The sequence below is a fragment of the Dicentrarchus labrax genome, unplaced genomic scaffold (genome assembly GCF_905237075.1).
Source record: "Dicentrarchus labrax unplaced genomic scaffold, dlabrax2021, whole genome shotgun sequence".
Lineage (NCBI taxonomy): Eukaryota > Metazoa > Chordata > Actinopteri > Moronidae > Dicentrarchus > Dicentrarchus labrax.
Genome location: NW_026136769.1, coordinates 71,052 through 84,849, shown reverse-complemented (window position 1 = coordinate 84,849; position 13,798 = coordinate 71,052). Strand labels below are relative to the sequence as shown.

At 39.8% G+C, this 13,798-nt stretch overlaps 2 protein-coding genes across 3 annotated transcripts in view; both read left to right on the top strand.

Moving 5' to 3' along the window:
- The window catches only part of LOC127359778 (FH2 domain-containing protein 1), a 28,721-nt gene extending 20,794 nt beyond the window's left edge, over positions 1-7,927 (top strand). The window contains exons 8-15 of the mRNA XM_051393918.1: positions 843-913; positions 1,861-1,968; positions 2,891-2,961; positions 3,105-3,222; positions 3,420-3,584; positions 4,299-4,394; positions 4,475-5,267; positions 5,314-7,927. Coding sequence (XP_051249878.1) covers positions 843-913; positions 1,861-1,968; positions 2,891-2,961; positions 3,105-3,222; positions 3,420-3,584; positions 4,299-4,394; positions 4,475-5,267; positions 5,314-6,827 — 2,936 coding nt within the window. The 3' untranslated portion in view covers positions 6,828-7,927. The remainder of the gene's footprint in view (positions 1-842; positions 914-1,860; positions 1,969-2,890; positions 2,962-3,104; positions 3,223-3,419; positions 3,585-4,298; positions 4,395-4,474; positions 5,268-5,313) is intronic.
- An 832-nt stretch (positions 7,928-8,759) lies between these two features.
- Positions 8,760-13,798, top strand: part of LOC127359774 (F-box/WD repeat-containing protein 7) — a 31,141-nt gene continuing 26,102 nt past the window's right edge. Inside the window, exons 1-3 of one of the 2 annotated variants that reach the window (XM_051393899.1) lie at positions 8,760-9,030; positions 9,513-9,552; positions 10,310-10,934. In XM_051393899.1, coding sequence (XP_051249859.1) covers positions 10,359-10,934 — 576 coding nt within the window. In that variant the 5' untranslated portion in view covers positions 8,760-9,030; positions 9,513-9,552; positions 10,310-10,358. The remainder of the gene's footprint in view (positions 9,031-9,512; positions 9,553-10,309; positions 10,935-13,798) is intronic. The other variant, XM_051393900.1, reaches the window with a different exon arrangement.

Below are 13,798 nucleotides of genomic sequence, written 5' to 3'. Positions count from 1 at the left end.
ACAAATACATAATTGTCATGTCATATTTTTTAAAATCTCTTATTTTTTATCTTATATATATGATTTTTCTATATAATTATGATTAAAAAATATCTAATAATGATTTTTTTATAACATAATTTTACATTTTTATATAATAATTATGATTTTTTTATGTCATAATTATAATTTTTTTATATTGTGATTATTATTATTTTTTATCTTATAATTATGCCATGGGGATATTTTTATTATCAAGTTTTAATTAGATTATTTGTTTGTATTTTTGGGCAGAAATAGTCTTCCATACAAATAAGCGACATGTTATATATTATTTTAAATTATATTTTATGATAATATACGTAATAATAGATTTATTTTCTGAGAAGCCTCCACTTTAACAAACACTTCTTCATTTTTTTTTCATCTTTTTAAACAATAAAAAAGTAAAAGAAAACCAGATTTATACTTTAAAAGCGTCTTTTCTCCTTTTATTGTTTGTTTTATCTTCACGTTTGGTTCAATTAACAGAGGCAGAGTGAGACATCAGCAGTAAAACACTCTCACACTCTCACACAATGCGAAACAACACCTGGACTATTTATAGCAGTGTGTGTGTTAACGAACCGTTTGCAGGCTAACACACACACACACACACACACACACACACACACACACACACACACACACACACACACACACACAGGATTATAAACTCCTGGTTATCTCTTCCGCTGCGGGTATAAAGAGGATTTCTACTTTCTCTTTCTTTAAGCAGGTGATGTTTTAGTTTGTTTGTATGTCTGTTTGTTTGTTTGTGTTTCCTCTGATGCGAATAAAGACGCCTCCTCTGTCTCCTCCAGAGTTAATGTGCTGTGAGGAGCTTCACGCTGTTCTCCACCTCGTGCTGCAGGCGGGAAACATCCTGAACGCTGTGAGTGAAGACAAAAGAAACTGTACCAATGAATAATTAGAGACAGAAACAGAGTTCAGCTCATTTATATCCTTTATATCTTCTGGAAATAGTCTTCATGTCTTTAGACAGTTTTAAGAAGGAACGCACTGATTCTTGGCTATAATGAACTGTACATTATTAGTAGTTACATTATTTATTCGTCTTTGTGAGTGAACGCCTGACAAACAACCTCCACTAGGGGTCGCCAAAGCTTGGTCGGGGCTTCTTAACTTTGAAGGGGTTTAAGAAAACTTTAAAATGATAGACAGTACGCCATTTCTGTAAAGTAAAGTAATTAGGTAGCCGTTATAAAAGTTTAAATAACCAAAGAGTTGATAGAATAATGAGAAGAAAACTGTGAATTCGTCCGAAAAGAAGCCTTTTAAGTCTGTATGGTTGTTAAAAAACATTAAAAAAACACATAATACGGACAAAAAAGTTCCATAAACAGGAAATAATCTGCTCAAAATGCATTAAAATCCCTCGTTTTACACAAACTTCTTGCTGTTATAATTTGAAATATCCATTAAATACTGTTGATCACTGAGTCGGGGGTCGTAGGAGAAGAGCCCCTTAAGGAAGAAGTAGCTCTAATTTTAATCTCAGGGAAGAAAAAAAGGATCCGAGTGCAATTAATTATTCATTATATCATTTTGAGTGTTGCTGTTGAAATAAAACTGAAATATTTGATGTTTTATAGGCGTCTGTGGATCAAAGTGCCTCCAATGTTTTATTATCTGTATTATTAACTGGTTGTTAACGAGAGGATATCAGATCAATATCGGCACATCGAGCCGTTCCTAATGAAAACCGAAGCACTCGGATAAAGTACGACGTAACTTAATAAGTCGAGACTCTTGTGGAGGTTTGTGTTTGTGTCTGATCTCCGTGTGTTTGTGTGTATTTGGTGTTTGTGTGTATTTCAGGGAGGGTACGCAGGAAACGCTGTCGGCTTCAAGCTTTCGTCTCTTCTCTCTCTGGCCGACACCAAAGCCAACAAACCGGGAATGAACCTGCTGCACTTCGTGGCTCTGGTCAGTAAACCTGAGTGTGTGTGTGTGTGTGTGTGTGTGTGTGTGTGTGTGTGTGTGTGTGTGTGTGTGTGTGTGTGTGTGTGTGTGTGTGTGTGTGTCATTATGACTAAATAAAGATTTATTTCCCAGACAAAAACCTAAAAATATATTTAAATTCTTTTATTTCTGACGTATAAACATCAAAATAGTTCCCAACCTTTCCCCCTTAAGAGACCCTTTTTCTATCATTCATTAAACTGACTCATTCACATATTTTATAGATATTTAATATAATATTAAAAACTGTACAATGAACCCAAATAGTGAACTCAGTAACTGCAGGAACTTTGTGTATTTTGGTGACGTTTGGATGAATTTTAAGGAGATTATTTCCTGTTTTAAGGAACTTTTTATACAATTCTCTGTTTTATGTATTTTTTTATATTTTTGAACAATCATACAAACTTAATAAGCTTATTTTTCTTCTCTCTGACGCTCGGCCATTGTTCTTTTAAACAATTTTCATCCCTTAAACTCAAGAAGGCCTCGCAACCCCCCCCATGAAGCTTTGGTCCTGACTCTCAGGTTGGGAACCAGTGATGTCCAACAAGCAAAAATTAAAAGTAGATGGCGCCCTCTGCTGTTCTAAAAACAGTATCACAATTCATTTTTCATCCAATCTGATTTAAATCTTCACATATTTGCATCCTGATTCACCTCACAGTATATCTTTATATTCCTTGTGTGTTTGCTGTCTTTGTGAGGACCAATTAGAGTTTAGATCTTCAGAGAGAGGACAGTTTGAGAGCTGTTTAAGGGTTAAGACCTGGGTTAAGGGTTAGAATAGGTTCGGGGATGAATCAATGCACAAACAATAAACAAAACATGGAAATAAATATTAATCAGTGGATAAAAAAATGAGTAATTCTTCTTTTTGCTGCAGGAAGCCCAGAAAAAAGACGTCAATCTGTTGGAGTTTCCTCTGAAGTTGAGTCACGTCCAACCTGCAGCCCGGTCAGACATCTTGTTCACATATTAAACACTTTAATTCTCCACTTAAAAATCCACAATTTCCTCATTTTAATAACAATAATAACAGCAACAGAAAAATATCTATTGATATTTATACATTTTATATATATATATTTATATTTTAGGATCTCCGTGGAAACGCTGGACGCTGAACTACAGTGGCTGACGACTCGCACGCGCTCAGTAGAGGAGAACGTCCAGAGAGACACGGAGCTGCTGCAGCAACTGGACGACTTCCTGCAGGTAAAACACACACCTGTGGTAGAGGAAGTATTCAGATACTTCACTAATAACTCTGAAAAAACAAGTAATAGATAAATATGAAGCTATAGTCAGTTAGCTTAATAAAATGAGGGGAAACTAGTTTGGCTGCGTCCAACATTGTTTCTTTGTGTTTTTGTTGCTAACGTGCATGTTTTCTGTGTTTGTTTGTGTCTCAGTCGGCGACCTCGTCCCTGTGCTCGCTGCGCGGCAGTCGGCAGCAGCTGAAGCAGGAGGGCAGCGAGCTGATCGACTTCTTCTGCGAAGACCGAGAAACGTTCAGACTGGACGACTGTTTCAGCATCTTTCACACCTTCTGCTCCAGGTTCACCGCTGCCGTCAAGGTACGCACACACAGATCCACACAGTTATAAACATAAACAGCAGCAAACAGTAGAAACTGGCAGAGGAAGTATTCAAATCCGATGACAAGGAGTTTTTTAACCATCCAAAATAAATACTAATGTCTCTATATGAGCTAAACTGGACCATCAGAGAGAATATCGGCTGTTTCTGTACAGTTATTCTTAATGTTCCCCTTGAAATCAATGAAAGGAGGCAGTAACAGTACCGCTTTTGTCCACACTTATTTCTTATGATATACATATATATATACCATTCTATATTATATATAGTGTTTATTATATTATGCATTAATGTTTAAGCAGGAGGTAATTTTTGACTGTTTTATTTGGGCTGCAACTAGTGATAAAATGTAAAATAAAAGTGAGAAATACAGTCACAATTATACTTTAAATGTCTTGTTTTGTTTTGACCAACAGTCTAAACCTTAAAATTATTCAGTTTACTGTAATTTAAGACGAGGAAAAGAGACAAATCGTCAAATATGAGACACTGAAATCATGAAATGTTTGATGATATTTAAAGTTTCTCATTATGTTTTGCATGTAAAGTAAAAGTAGCGACAACAACTGTCAGATAAATGTAGTTGAGTGGAGATATAAAGGATATATTGAACTGAACACAGCTGACCTTTGCTGCCACCTGCTGTTCAAACACAGAAATAACAGTTAACAATGTGTGTTTCCTGTCTGAAGGAGAACATGGAGCGAGAGGCGAAGGACGCCGCCCGACGCCGGCGGTTACAGGAGCTGGAGGAGCAGAAGAGGCACTCGTGGGCCGGAGGAGAGAAGGTAGGAGGACTCACCTTCAACCACAAACACACACAAACTCCTCGACCAGTAAAGACTTAAACTGTGTGACTCTGTTCTAGGTGGGCGGAGCTTTCAGTTTGCGCTGCAGCAGCGAGGCGGACATGTCTGCTGCAATGTCACGACACGACGAGGCCGGGCTGCTGGTGGAGCTTCTGTCCCCGAAGCCTCGACCCCGATCGCCGCTAAACAACAATCCTCTGGGACGCTCGGGGAGCTTACGGCGCTCCCGTAACTCTCCATCCTGCTCGGCGTCCTTTGCTGCTGAGCGTGAGCTGAGTGCACTCCTGGGAATGGCGACCCACGACCACAAAGACGCCCCACTGTCGGCACACGAATACGGGCGTAGAAGTCCGGGACTGTCCCCGCAAAGTCCAAGGGCCACAACGTGCAGCTTCCCCCAAAACCAGCAGCCTCAAGCGGGACAGACGGCGCCGCGAACCCGCTCGTCCTCCGCGAACCATACAACCGCCACTTACCTCAGCTATGATGCAACCCAGATTGGATTAACCGCCATCAACCCGATAAATGAAGTTACAGTCGCACCTACCTCTGACGCGAACCAGCAGTCCGACCACAACAACAACGGCAAAGATCGACTCGGACTGGGTTTTACTGGCCGGGGAACGTTTTCCGAACGCCACTCTGGTTTGAGCGGGGAACAAACTAGAACGAACAAAGCCGATCAGGATTCTAGAGGATCGATCGACCGCAGTGACGAGACGTTTGAACGCGGCGCCGCTGCGACAGGAAACATGACGGTGGTTTTAGAGAAATGTACTCTGGTGCCTGAGCTGAAGGTGTTCGACAAGGTGACCGGCCACGGCGAAGAACGCCATCGCACCGGGCGCCATCGTGGAGATGATATATCAATCATCGATTTGGGAAGAAGAGGAAGAAGCTGATGAAGTCCAGAAGAACGCAGAAGAACCTGATGCACAAATCCCTCAGACAAACACGTCCTCATCGCAGGAAGAGGAAGAGGAGGGAGGAGAGGAAAAGGTGGTCGTATGGTGCGTGACGGGCGTGTGCGAGGCAGCCGGCGAGCTCGCACACTCTGACGACGCGCACGCACAAACTGAGAAGGACCAGAGTAGAAGTGACAATCAGGGAGGAAGTAAGCAAGCTTCCTCCTCACCAACCAATCGCACGCCTTCAGAACCTCAGCCGGCCAATGAGAAGCCAGTGCCTGTACCCATCAGCAGCCAACCGGTGCCTGTCTCCCGCTGTGACGACCCGTCGCATCCCGCCTCGTCCCCGAGGTGGCGCCCAGCGGAGCCTACGTCAACCAACGAAGGGCCTAGAATCACCGCAGGTGCCTCTGAGGAAGATGCAGCCAATCAGGAGGAGGAAGTGGAGGGTTTGACCAATGAGGAGAGAGAACAGTCGACGGGGAGCCGAAACAAGACAGAACCTTCCACTAATGATAAAGCCGAACCGGTAGCTTCGACCAAAACCTCCACCAAGAACCTCCTTACCTCTAAACCCCGACCCGCTGAGATGAAACCCGCCTCCTCCAACAAAGGCAAACCCGTCCGCACCCTCAACCGCTCCGAGAACCAGGGCATGAGGCGGGTAGTGCCGATCTCCAGACCCAGCCGAAGTGCTCCGTCTCTGGGCAAACATCCTGAAAAGGCTCCTCGCGGAAACCGACGAGACTCATCCGGCACCGCGGTACCTGTTGGTCTGACGGTCTCCAGCCACAACAGTACCTCCCTCCGACGAGGAGAGCGACCGTCCACCGCTCCTTCGTCCCGACGCTCGAGCATCAACAAGGACTCGAAGGACCAGAAGGTTTCGGGTCCTTCGGCACGAGAGCAGAACCAGGACTTGCACAGGAAGCCGTCCATCCGGAAGCCTTTAACAAAACCCAAAGTCCAACCGGAGGAGAAGATGTGTCGCTCCACGCTGCGAGCGCTCACTCAAGGAGGAGGAGGAGGAGGAGGCAGCGTCAGTGCTCCTGTTACTCCTCTGCACAAAGCCGCTACTCCTTCATCATCGCTGCTTCCGAGCTTCGCCCGAAGCACCGCCTCCTCTTCGTTCAGACGAACCCGCGCCACCCTCGCTCCTCCTCCTCCTCCTCCACATTCACCCCACACTGGCTCAGACTCCTCCCCCAAAACCACCACCTCCTCTTCCTCCCCCGTCGCCCCACCCACCACCTCCTCCCCTCTGAAGCGAACAGGCTCCTTGAGATTCCCCGTCACCTTCAGACCCTCGGATCTCATCAACCCTTCCTCCTTCTCCTCCTCCTCTTCCTCCTCCGCGCTGACGAGGTCTCAGAGCATCAGGGCGCCTCCCCACGTCTCGCTGGCTCCCTCTAAAGGCCACCGGCGGAACGACAGCGGCTCCTTCTCCGACAAGTCGTCTCACTCGAGGGACTCGGGCAAGTCCTCCCGGCCGAACTGGAGATAACAGGAGAAATCTGAGGGACACATTCCAACATGAAGCACAGACACTGTTGAGATTGAAAAGGCTTGAGTCCAATATAAAGAGTTAATTTGTCAACCTTTAACCTTTATTGGTGGTAAAAGGACGCATTCCATTTAGACTGTAAAAGGCTGCATTCCAATATAAAGAATAAACACCAATATGGAGCCTCACAGGAGTTACACACTCATTAGTTTTCAGACTTTAAAGGTAGAAATATCTAAAGGTGCAATTAAAAATCAATAAATTGTTTTATTTACGGATTCTTGAGACATTTTCCACTGAATTTAAGCCGATTAATTCGTTTTTTTAACATGTTATTTTCTAAATTAATGTGTTAAATTTTGGCATTAATAAAAATAAAACCTATTTATTGATTTCTAATTAATTCCACCTTAAAATATTTCTACTCAAGCCTTTACTAATGTGCCACAATAATGTTTTTTTAGTTGAAATATCTTAATTTGGGTGTTTTTCCAAACAAATATTAATTAATATATTTGATTGTTTGCGATTAATTAAGTATATTTATATTCCTCCGTGCAGCCCCTCTAGCTCCGCCCGTCTGAGAGACGCCACATTCGCCCGTTTTTTAAGGGAAAATGAAGGAAATAAATAAATATCTGCATCTAAAAACTAATGTAACAAGATTGTTTGTTATAAAAAACGTCGTGTCGTGTTTATGGTAAACGACCGAATCCCAGCTCCTGATTTAACAACTTTATTTTAACTTTAACTAACCGAGCTGAGGAATCTTTGTACATCTGGCCTGATTCATATTAGTAATCATATTATGATTATTATTGTATTTTTATTTAGATTTTCTAAAATCACTGAGAATCACGGAGAGAAATAAAAGAGGAGTGAATAGTTTGGACGAGGAGATATTATATATTATTTAAAGTGTCTCTGATTGGAAAGCGACAGTGTCTGACTCACTGGGAAAAGTCTGCAGTGCCAAGTTTGTTCATATGAGGATGTTTGTATGTTTATGTATCTATTTATGTTTGTATGAAGTCAATATTTGATATATATATATAATCTGTCTACTAATTAATAAAGTATTATTCCTCCAACACTCTGAACTGGATTAGTTCCTGTTTGATCCTGATCCTGATCCGAGTTCTTTCAGATTGAATATATAATAATATAAAGTGTAATCCAACCATACACTGTAACACAATCTGTACATTTACGGGGCTTTTCATGTTTATTTTACAGGTTTTTATCTGTATTTTTAAAATAAAATTAAAATATGAATAAAATTAAAATATTCATACAATTAAAAATTAGCTAACAAAACAAAAATAACTCCTGAATTTACATGTCTAATGTAAAAATAAAATATCTGTAACTTTAAATAATCATAAAATATTTAATAGCATTTAAAGACGTTATATTTATTTGATTTTACAGTTTATTTAATAGATTAAACTGTTCAATTCAAGTTTATTACTGTTAATACATTAAAAATTATGTAATTGTTTTGTAATTTTACAATTTTTTGACAAATATTCACAACAAAAACATTAAATAAACGTTTATTATTATTATTATTATTATTATTATTATTATGCAAACATTGTTAAACTGTCAAAATACAGTTTTTATCACTGAAAACAGCAATAATTACTGTAATTAATGGACTAAGCTTTATTCTTTCTGATATTATTTAATCGTTTTGTTTATTTGCATTAAACCGTTATTTTTATGTTTTTATTTAAAAATTAAATAATAAATTATTACAAGATTTATTATTTATTTATTAAACACACTCACTGGACAACAAAATTAAACTTTAAATGGATTAAAAACAAACAAACAAACATAAATAAATAAATAAATAAATAAATAAATAAATAAATAAATAAATAAAATAAAAAAAAATAACGGCCGGGGGAGCGCGTGACGTCATCAAAGCGCGCCAAACAAAGCTCCATGTGCAGAGAGCTGAAAACAACGGAGCGGAGAAAGTTTGGTCTGTTTTAGAGTTTGTTTTAGAGTTTGTTTGTAGTTTAAGAGGTTTAAATCGGTTGGGAGGTGAAGTTGAAGATGAAGTTCTACCTTTCTGAAACAGTAATGAGACGTTAAAGCTGCTGGAAAGTAAAACTAAATGAAGAAAGAGACAGAAAGGAGGAGAAATCCGTTTAAAGTTTAAAGTCCGGAGGACAAAGTTTCTGTCTTAAAGGTGAGTTTGGTTTATTTACGACCTTTAATGTTTGAATCAACAATATTTAACTTTGTTTCTGGGCTTTTTGTAAACAGTTTCACTGTTGCTATAGAAACGCAACAGGCAGATTTACTACAAAAACTACAAAAACTACAACAGAAACTACAAAAAACACAAAAACTACAACAAAAACAAAAACACAACAAAAACTACAACAAAAACAACAAAAACTACAAAAACAAAAACTACAAAAAACAACAAAAACTACAACAAAACAACAAAAACTACAACAAAAACTACAAAAACTGCCACATTAATGACACAGGGGACATATTTCCGTCTTTATAAACAACATCTGTGGATTTTAAATCACAAAAACAGCTGAAATAAAAGAAGATATTGTGTCACATTATTGTAAATGAAGAGCCTTCAGATGAACTCACCCTCCTCTTCCTCCTCCTCTTCCTCCTCCTCTTCCTCCTCTCGTCTCTTCACATCAGAAGGTTTCGGGGGTCGAACCCTCGGCTGTGTCTCTATAATGTAAGTATGAGTTAACAGGAGCTGTTTTATATGTTTGTGGTTGAATTACACTTTGTTTTCATCGGTACGTCTCGTTTATCTGTTCACAGACGCATATATGCATCTACTAGAGTTAGAGAACAAACATTTTATTATTATATTGTTGTATATTGTTATTGTGGAGCTTTTTTTTTAAAGGTTAAATACCCAAAAATATGTATTAAAGCCGTTTACATCTCAAAAAAACAACAAAAATAAGGTGAGAAAGTTAAAAAGAGACAAGAAGACAGTAAAGTGATGAATCGTAGTGTTTAATAAATACATAAAACAATATGTAGACGTCTATAAAACAAATAAATACATAGAGAAAACAAGATAAATATATCTTCTGATCACCCTGATGGATCCAGCTGGAGGATATCAGATTTAACATTGAGGAGGATTTATTGTCAGAAATATAAAATAATATTTATTAATGTTTAATCACCTGAATATAAAGAATAATTGTGTTTTTGTTACCTTTTAAAATGAGCCGTTTGTTTCTACGGTAGCCCAGAACAGACAAACCAAACACCGACTCTAGAGTGAGGCGAGCAGTATTCAGTCGCTAAATCCGACACACTGGTCCTTTAAACAGAATTAATATAAATAGAAGTTAAACATCAACGTTATAAATGAAACCTCAAACTAGTCTGTAAAGCTTTATTGATCATTATTATTTATTGATCAGTGATTAGTGTTGTTTTTATTGTCACTAATGTGTTAATTGATCTCTCAGGATGCTTCGTCGCTCTTCTGCTGTGTGAAGAACGGAAGGTGAGGAAGAGATGGACGAAGGGCGTCAAGAAAGAGGGGAGGAGGAAGAGGAGGAGAGGATAGATGGACTGGAAGCGAGAGAACGAGGAGAGAAGGACAGAACTCTAAACACATCGTACAGGAGGACGGAGGAAGAGGAGGAGGAGGAGGAGGAGGAGGAGAGAGAACTGATGAAGGCAGGCGCCAAAGACAAAGGACGGGCGGAGCCGATCGGCAGGCACACTCCGATCTCCGCCTCCTCCTCCTTCACCTCCTCCCCCTTCCTCTCCTCCTCCCTGCTGCGAGGAAGAGGAGGGCGAGGGGGCGAGGAGGACGGCGAGGAAGACGAGGTGAGAGTCGCCATAGTCACCATCGAGGACGAGTCCTGTCCGTCGGAGCCGTTCGGCACCGCCCACCTGGAGACGGCCAATCAGATCACGCCGGCGGACGACGGAGGAGGAGGAGGCGCAGGGGAGGAGGAGGGAGGGGAGACCAAAGGAGGGGGGGAGGAGGAGGAGGAGGAAGAGGAAGAGGAGGAGGCGAACAGCGACGAGGAAGAGGAGGAGAGCGGAGAGGTGACGTCGCCTTCGCTTCAGCTGCTGAGTCAGGTAGAACTCAACAACCTTTAATCTCCAATATCTGAACTTCTGCTGCTTAAAGTTTAAAATCAGACTTTAGTTTTCTTCTTATTTTATTATCATATACCGTAAAACTTCTAATAATAGCCCGGACTGCGTTTATTTGCTTAAATCACTGAACTCCCCCTGCCTTTATTGGGGACAGGCCTTTATTAGGGACAGGCCTTTATTTGGGACAGGCCTTTAATTCCTTTAAACTGAACTCTAACTGCTGCTTCTCTTGAGATTTTGTTCAACTAACATGATGATTATGATGCTTCAGAGGTTTTTTTCCGTCTCTTTTGTTTACCGTGTTACCGGTAAGTCAGAATGAATTAACGTTTTACTTTGTTGTTGATAGTTTTAGTAAAATATATTGAACGATTGAGTTGTGGAGAATCTATAACTGATTAATGACGTTCATTATGAACATACTGACAGAAGTTTAAACATTTATATTTGTGTAGGAGATTAAAACGACTTAAAACTCTCTCAAGCGGGCGACCTGGTGGATTTTAAGAGGTTTTATACATCGAGATAATTTCTATAAAATCCAGACCAGGCCTCTATTGGAGACCTGCCACACCAGGCTTTTAAATGAGACCTGCGTCTATTAGGGACTCTGCTTTTATTGGACGTTTTACGGAATATTTGTTTTATTGCATCATTACGCTTCTTCACCAACATGGAGACCTGATGAAACAGTCCAGAGACGATGTCTGAAGTTTCAGAAACGTCCTTCAGAGAAACCAAGAGGGAACATTTCAGAGCTTTTACTTTACTCAAGTATCTGTATTTCTACTTGAGGAAAGAAAGGGTGGTTATATTGGCCAGATTGTGGTGACACAATACAGAATATTCAGTATATACACAGTCTGCAGACTGAGAGAGACAATTTAATCTATATATTATAGAAATCGTATTTATATTTCAAATTTGATTTTTATGCATCAAGGTAAATTCCTTGTTTGTGTAAAAACTTTTTGGCAATAAACCTGATTCTGAAGCTGTCGCAGTCACAAAAAGTCATAAATAGCCTGAGAACTTTTACTTTTTCGTGCAACCAGAACAGTGAAATCTGTATTTGTGTTATAAACAATGTAACAAATGTTCATATTGAACAGCTGATGAGTTTAAAGACCGAAAGTTATTGAACAGAAAACGACTGAAAGATCCTCAGTGAGCGATAACTGCACTGTCTGCATTCAGCCAGCAGGTGGCGACGTTGTATTTTATCTCCTGAAGTGTGTGTGGCTTTAATCACACACACACACACACACACACACACACACACAAAACACACACACACACAGAGGAGGAACAACACCTGGCTCAGTGATGCATTGTGTGACCTGTGTGTTTGTGGCATTCAGGGACCAGCCGACGTCATCAGTGTGTGTGTGTGTGTGTGTGTGTGTGTGTGTGTGTGTGTGTGTGTGTGTGTGTGTGTGTGTGTGGCATTCAGGTGCCATTGTGTCTCGTGCTTTGTCGTCTTTATAAACAAACTGAACACCAACTGCTGCGTGTGGGAGGTCGAGTGTTTGCGACTGCGTGAGAGAAAGTGTGTGTGTTCCTCCTTTAACTCAAATACTTCATTATAAAGGCACTTTAGTGTTTATTTACCCTGATAATTAGTTATTTTTAAGTGCAGTATATTTATTATATTTTATTTTAAGGATGTAAAAACACTTAAATACACATTATGTTTAAATTATAACCTGTTTTATCTTTAATTGCTGATAGAAGTTAATAAAGTGTTAAATACAGGTGGAGTTATTTTAATGTCTTGTCTGTTATTTATACTGTTTATTGATTAGAGCTGAAACAATTTGTTAAATAATCAATTAGTCTGACGACAGATAATTAATCTGCAACTTATCTGGATGATTGATTAATCGCTTCAGTAATTTATGAAGCAAAAACTTTCTCTTGTTCCAGCTTCTGTTGTCGCTTCTCTTCGTTACGTTAGAAACTAAACTGAACTTATGTGGAGTGTTGGTCGACCAAGTAATTAATAATAATAATAATAATAATAAAAATAATGCTATTTTATGGCATTTTATTGACAAACATTCAATAATCAATCAATACATAATGAAGTAAATCCTCGTAGCTGTAATTCAAACTGTAAATGTGGTTTAAAAACGACATTATTTCCCTCTAAGATGTGGAAGTAGAAAGTATAAGTACTTTATATATATTATTAAGTTGTACATAAGTACACACACACACACACACACACAGTAGGTGTGTGTAGGAATGTGCAGCAGTGAACATTCCTCAGATTCCTCCATCGGGATTATGGGATATGAAGTCTCCTGCTATGGGAAATGTTAACAAACACACACACACAGTGGGTTTTTATTACATTTAGAGCTGATTATTGAAGATCAGATTTAATGATGGAGTGTGTGTGTGTGTGTGTGTGTGTGTGTGTGTGTGTGTGTGTGTGTGTGTGTGTGTGTGTGTGTGTGTGTGTGTGTGTGTGTGTGTGTGTGTGTGTGTGTGTGTGTGTGTGTGTGTGTGTGTGAGGCAGACGGATGGAAAAAACTAGGGCACTAATCTGGTGAGACACGCTCTGTAATCTAAAGGCATTTTTTTTTCTAGATTACCACACATATAGGAGAATATATACACATATACACACACACACACACACACACACACACACACACACACACACACACACACACACACACACAGGGTCAGATGACTGGTTGGTGTGAATAGAAGCACATTAGAGCAGCAGAGGTATGTCTGGTATGAGGACTTTCTCTCAGTCGGACATTTTGTGGTTCAGGATCCGTTTAATTAGTCTGAAAACCGGCGCTGTGACGAGGGTGAATATAATCTAA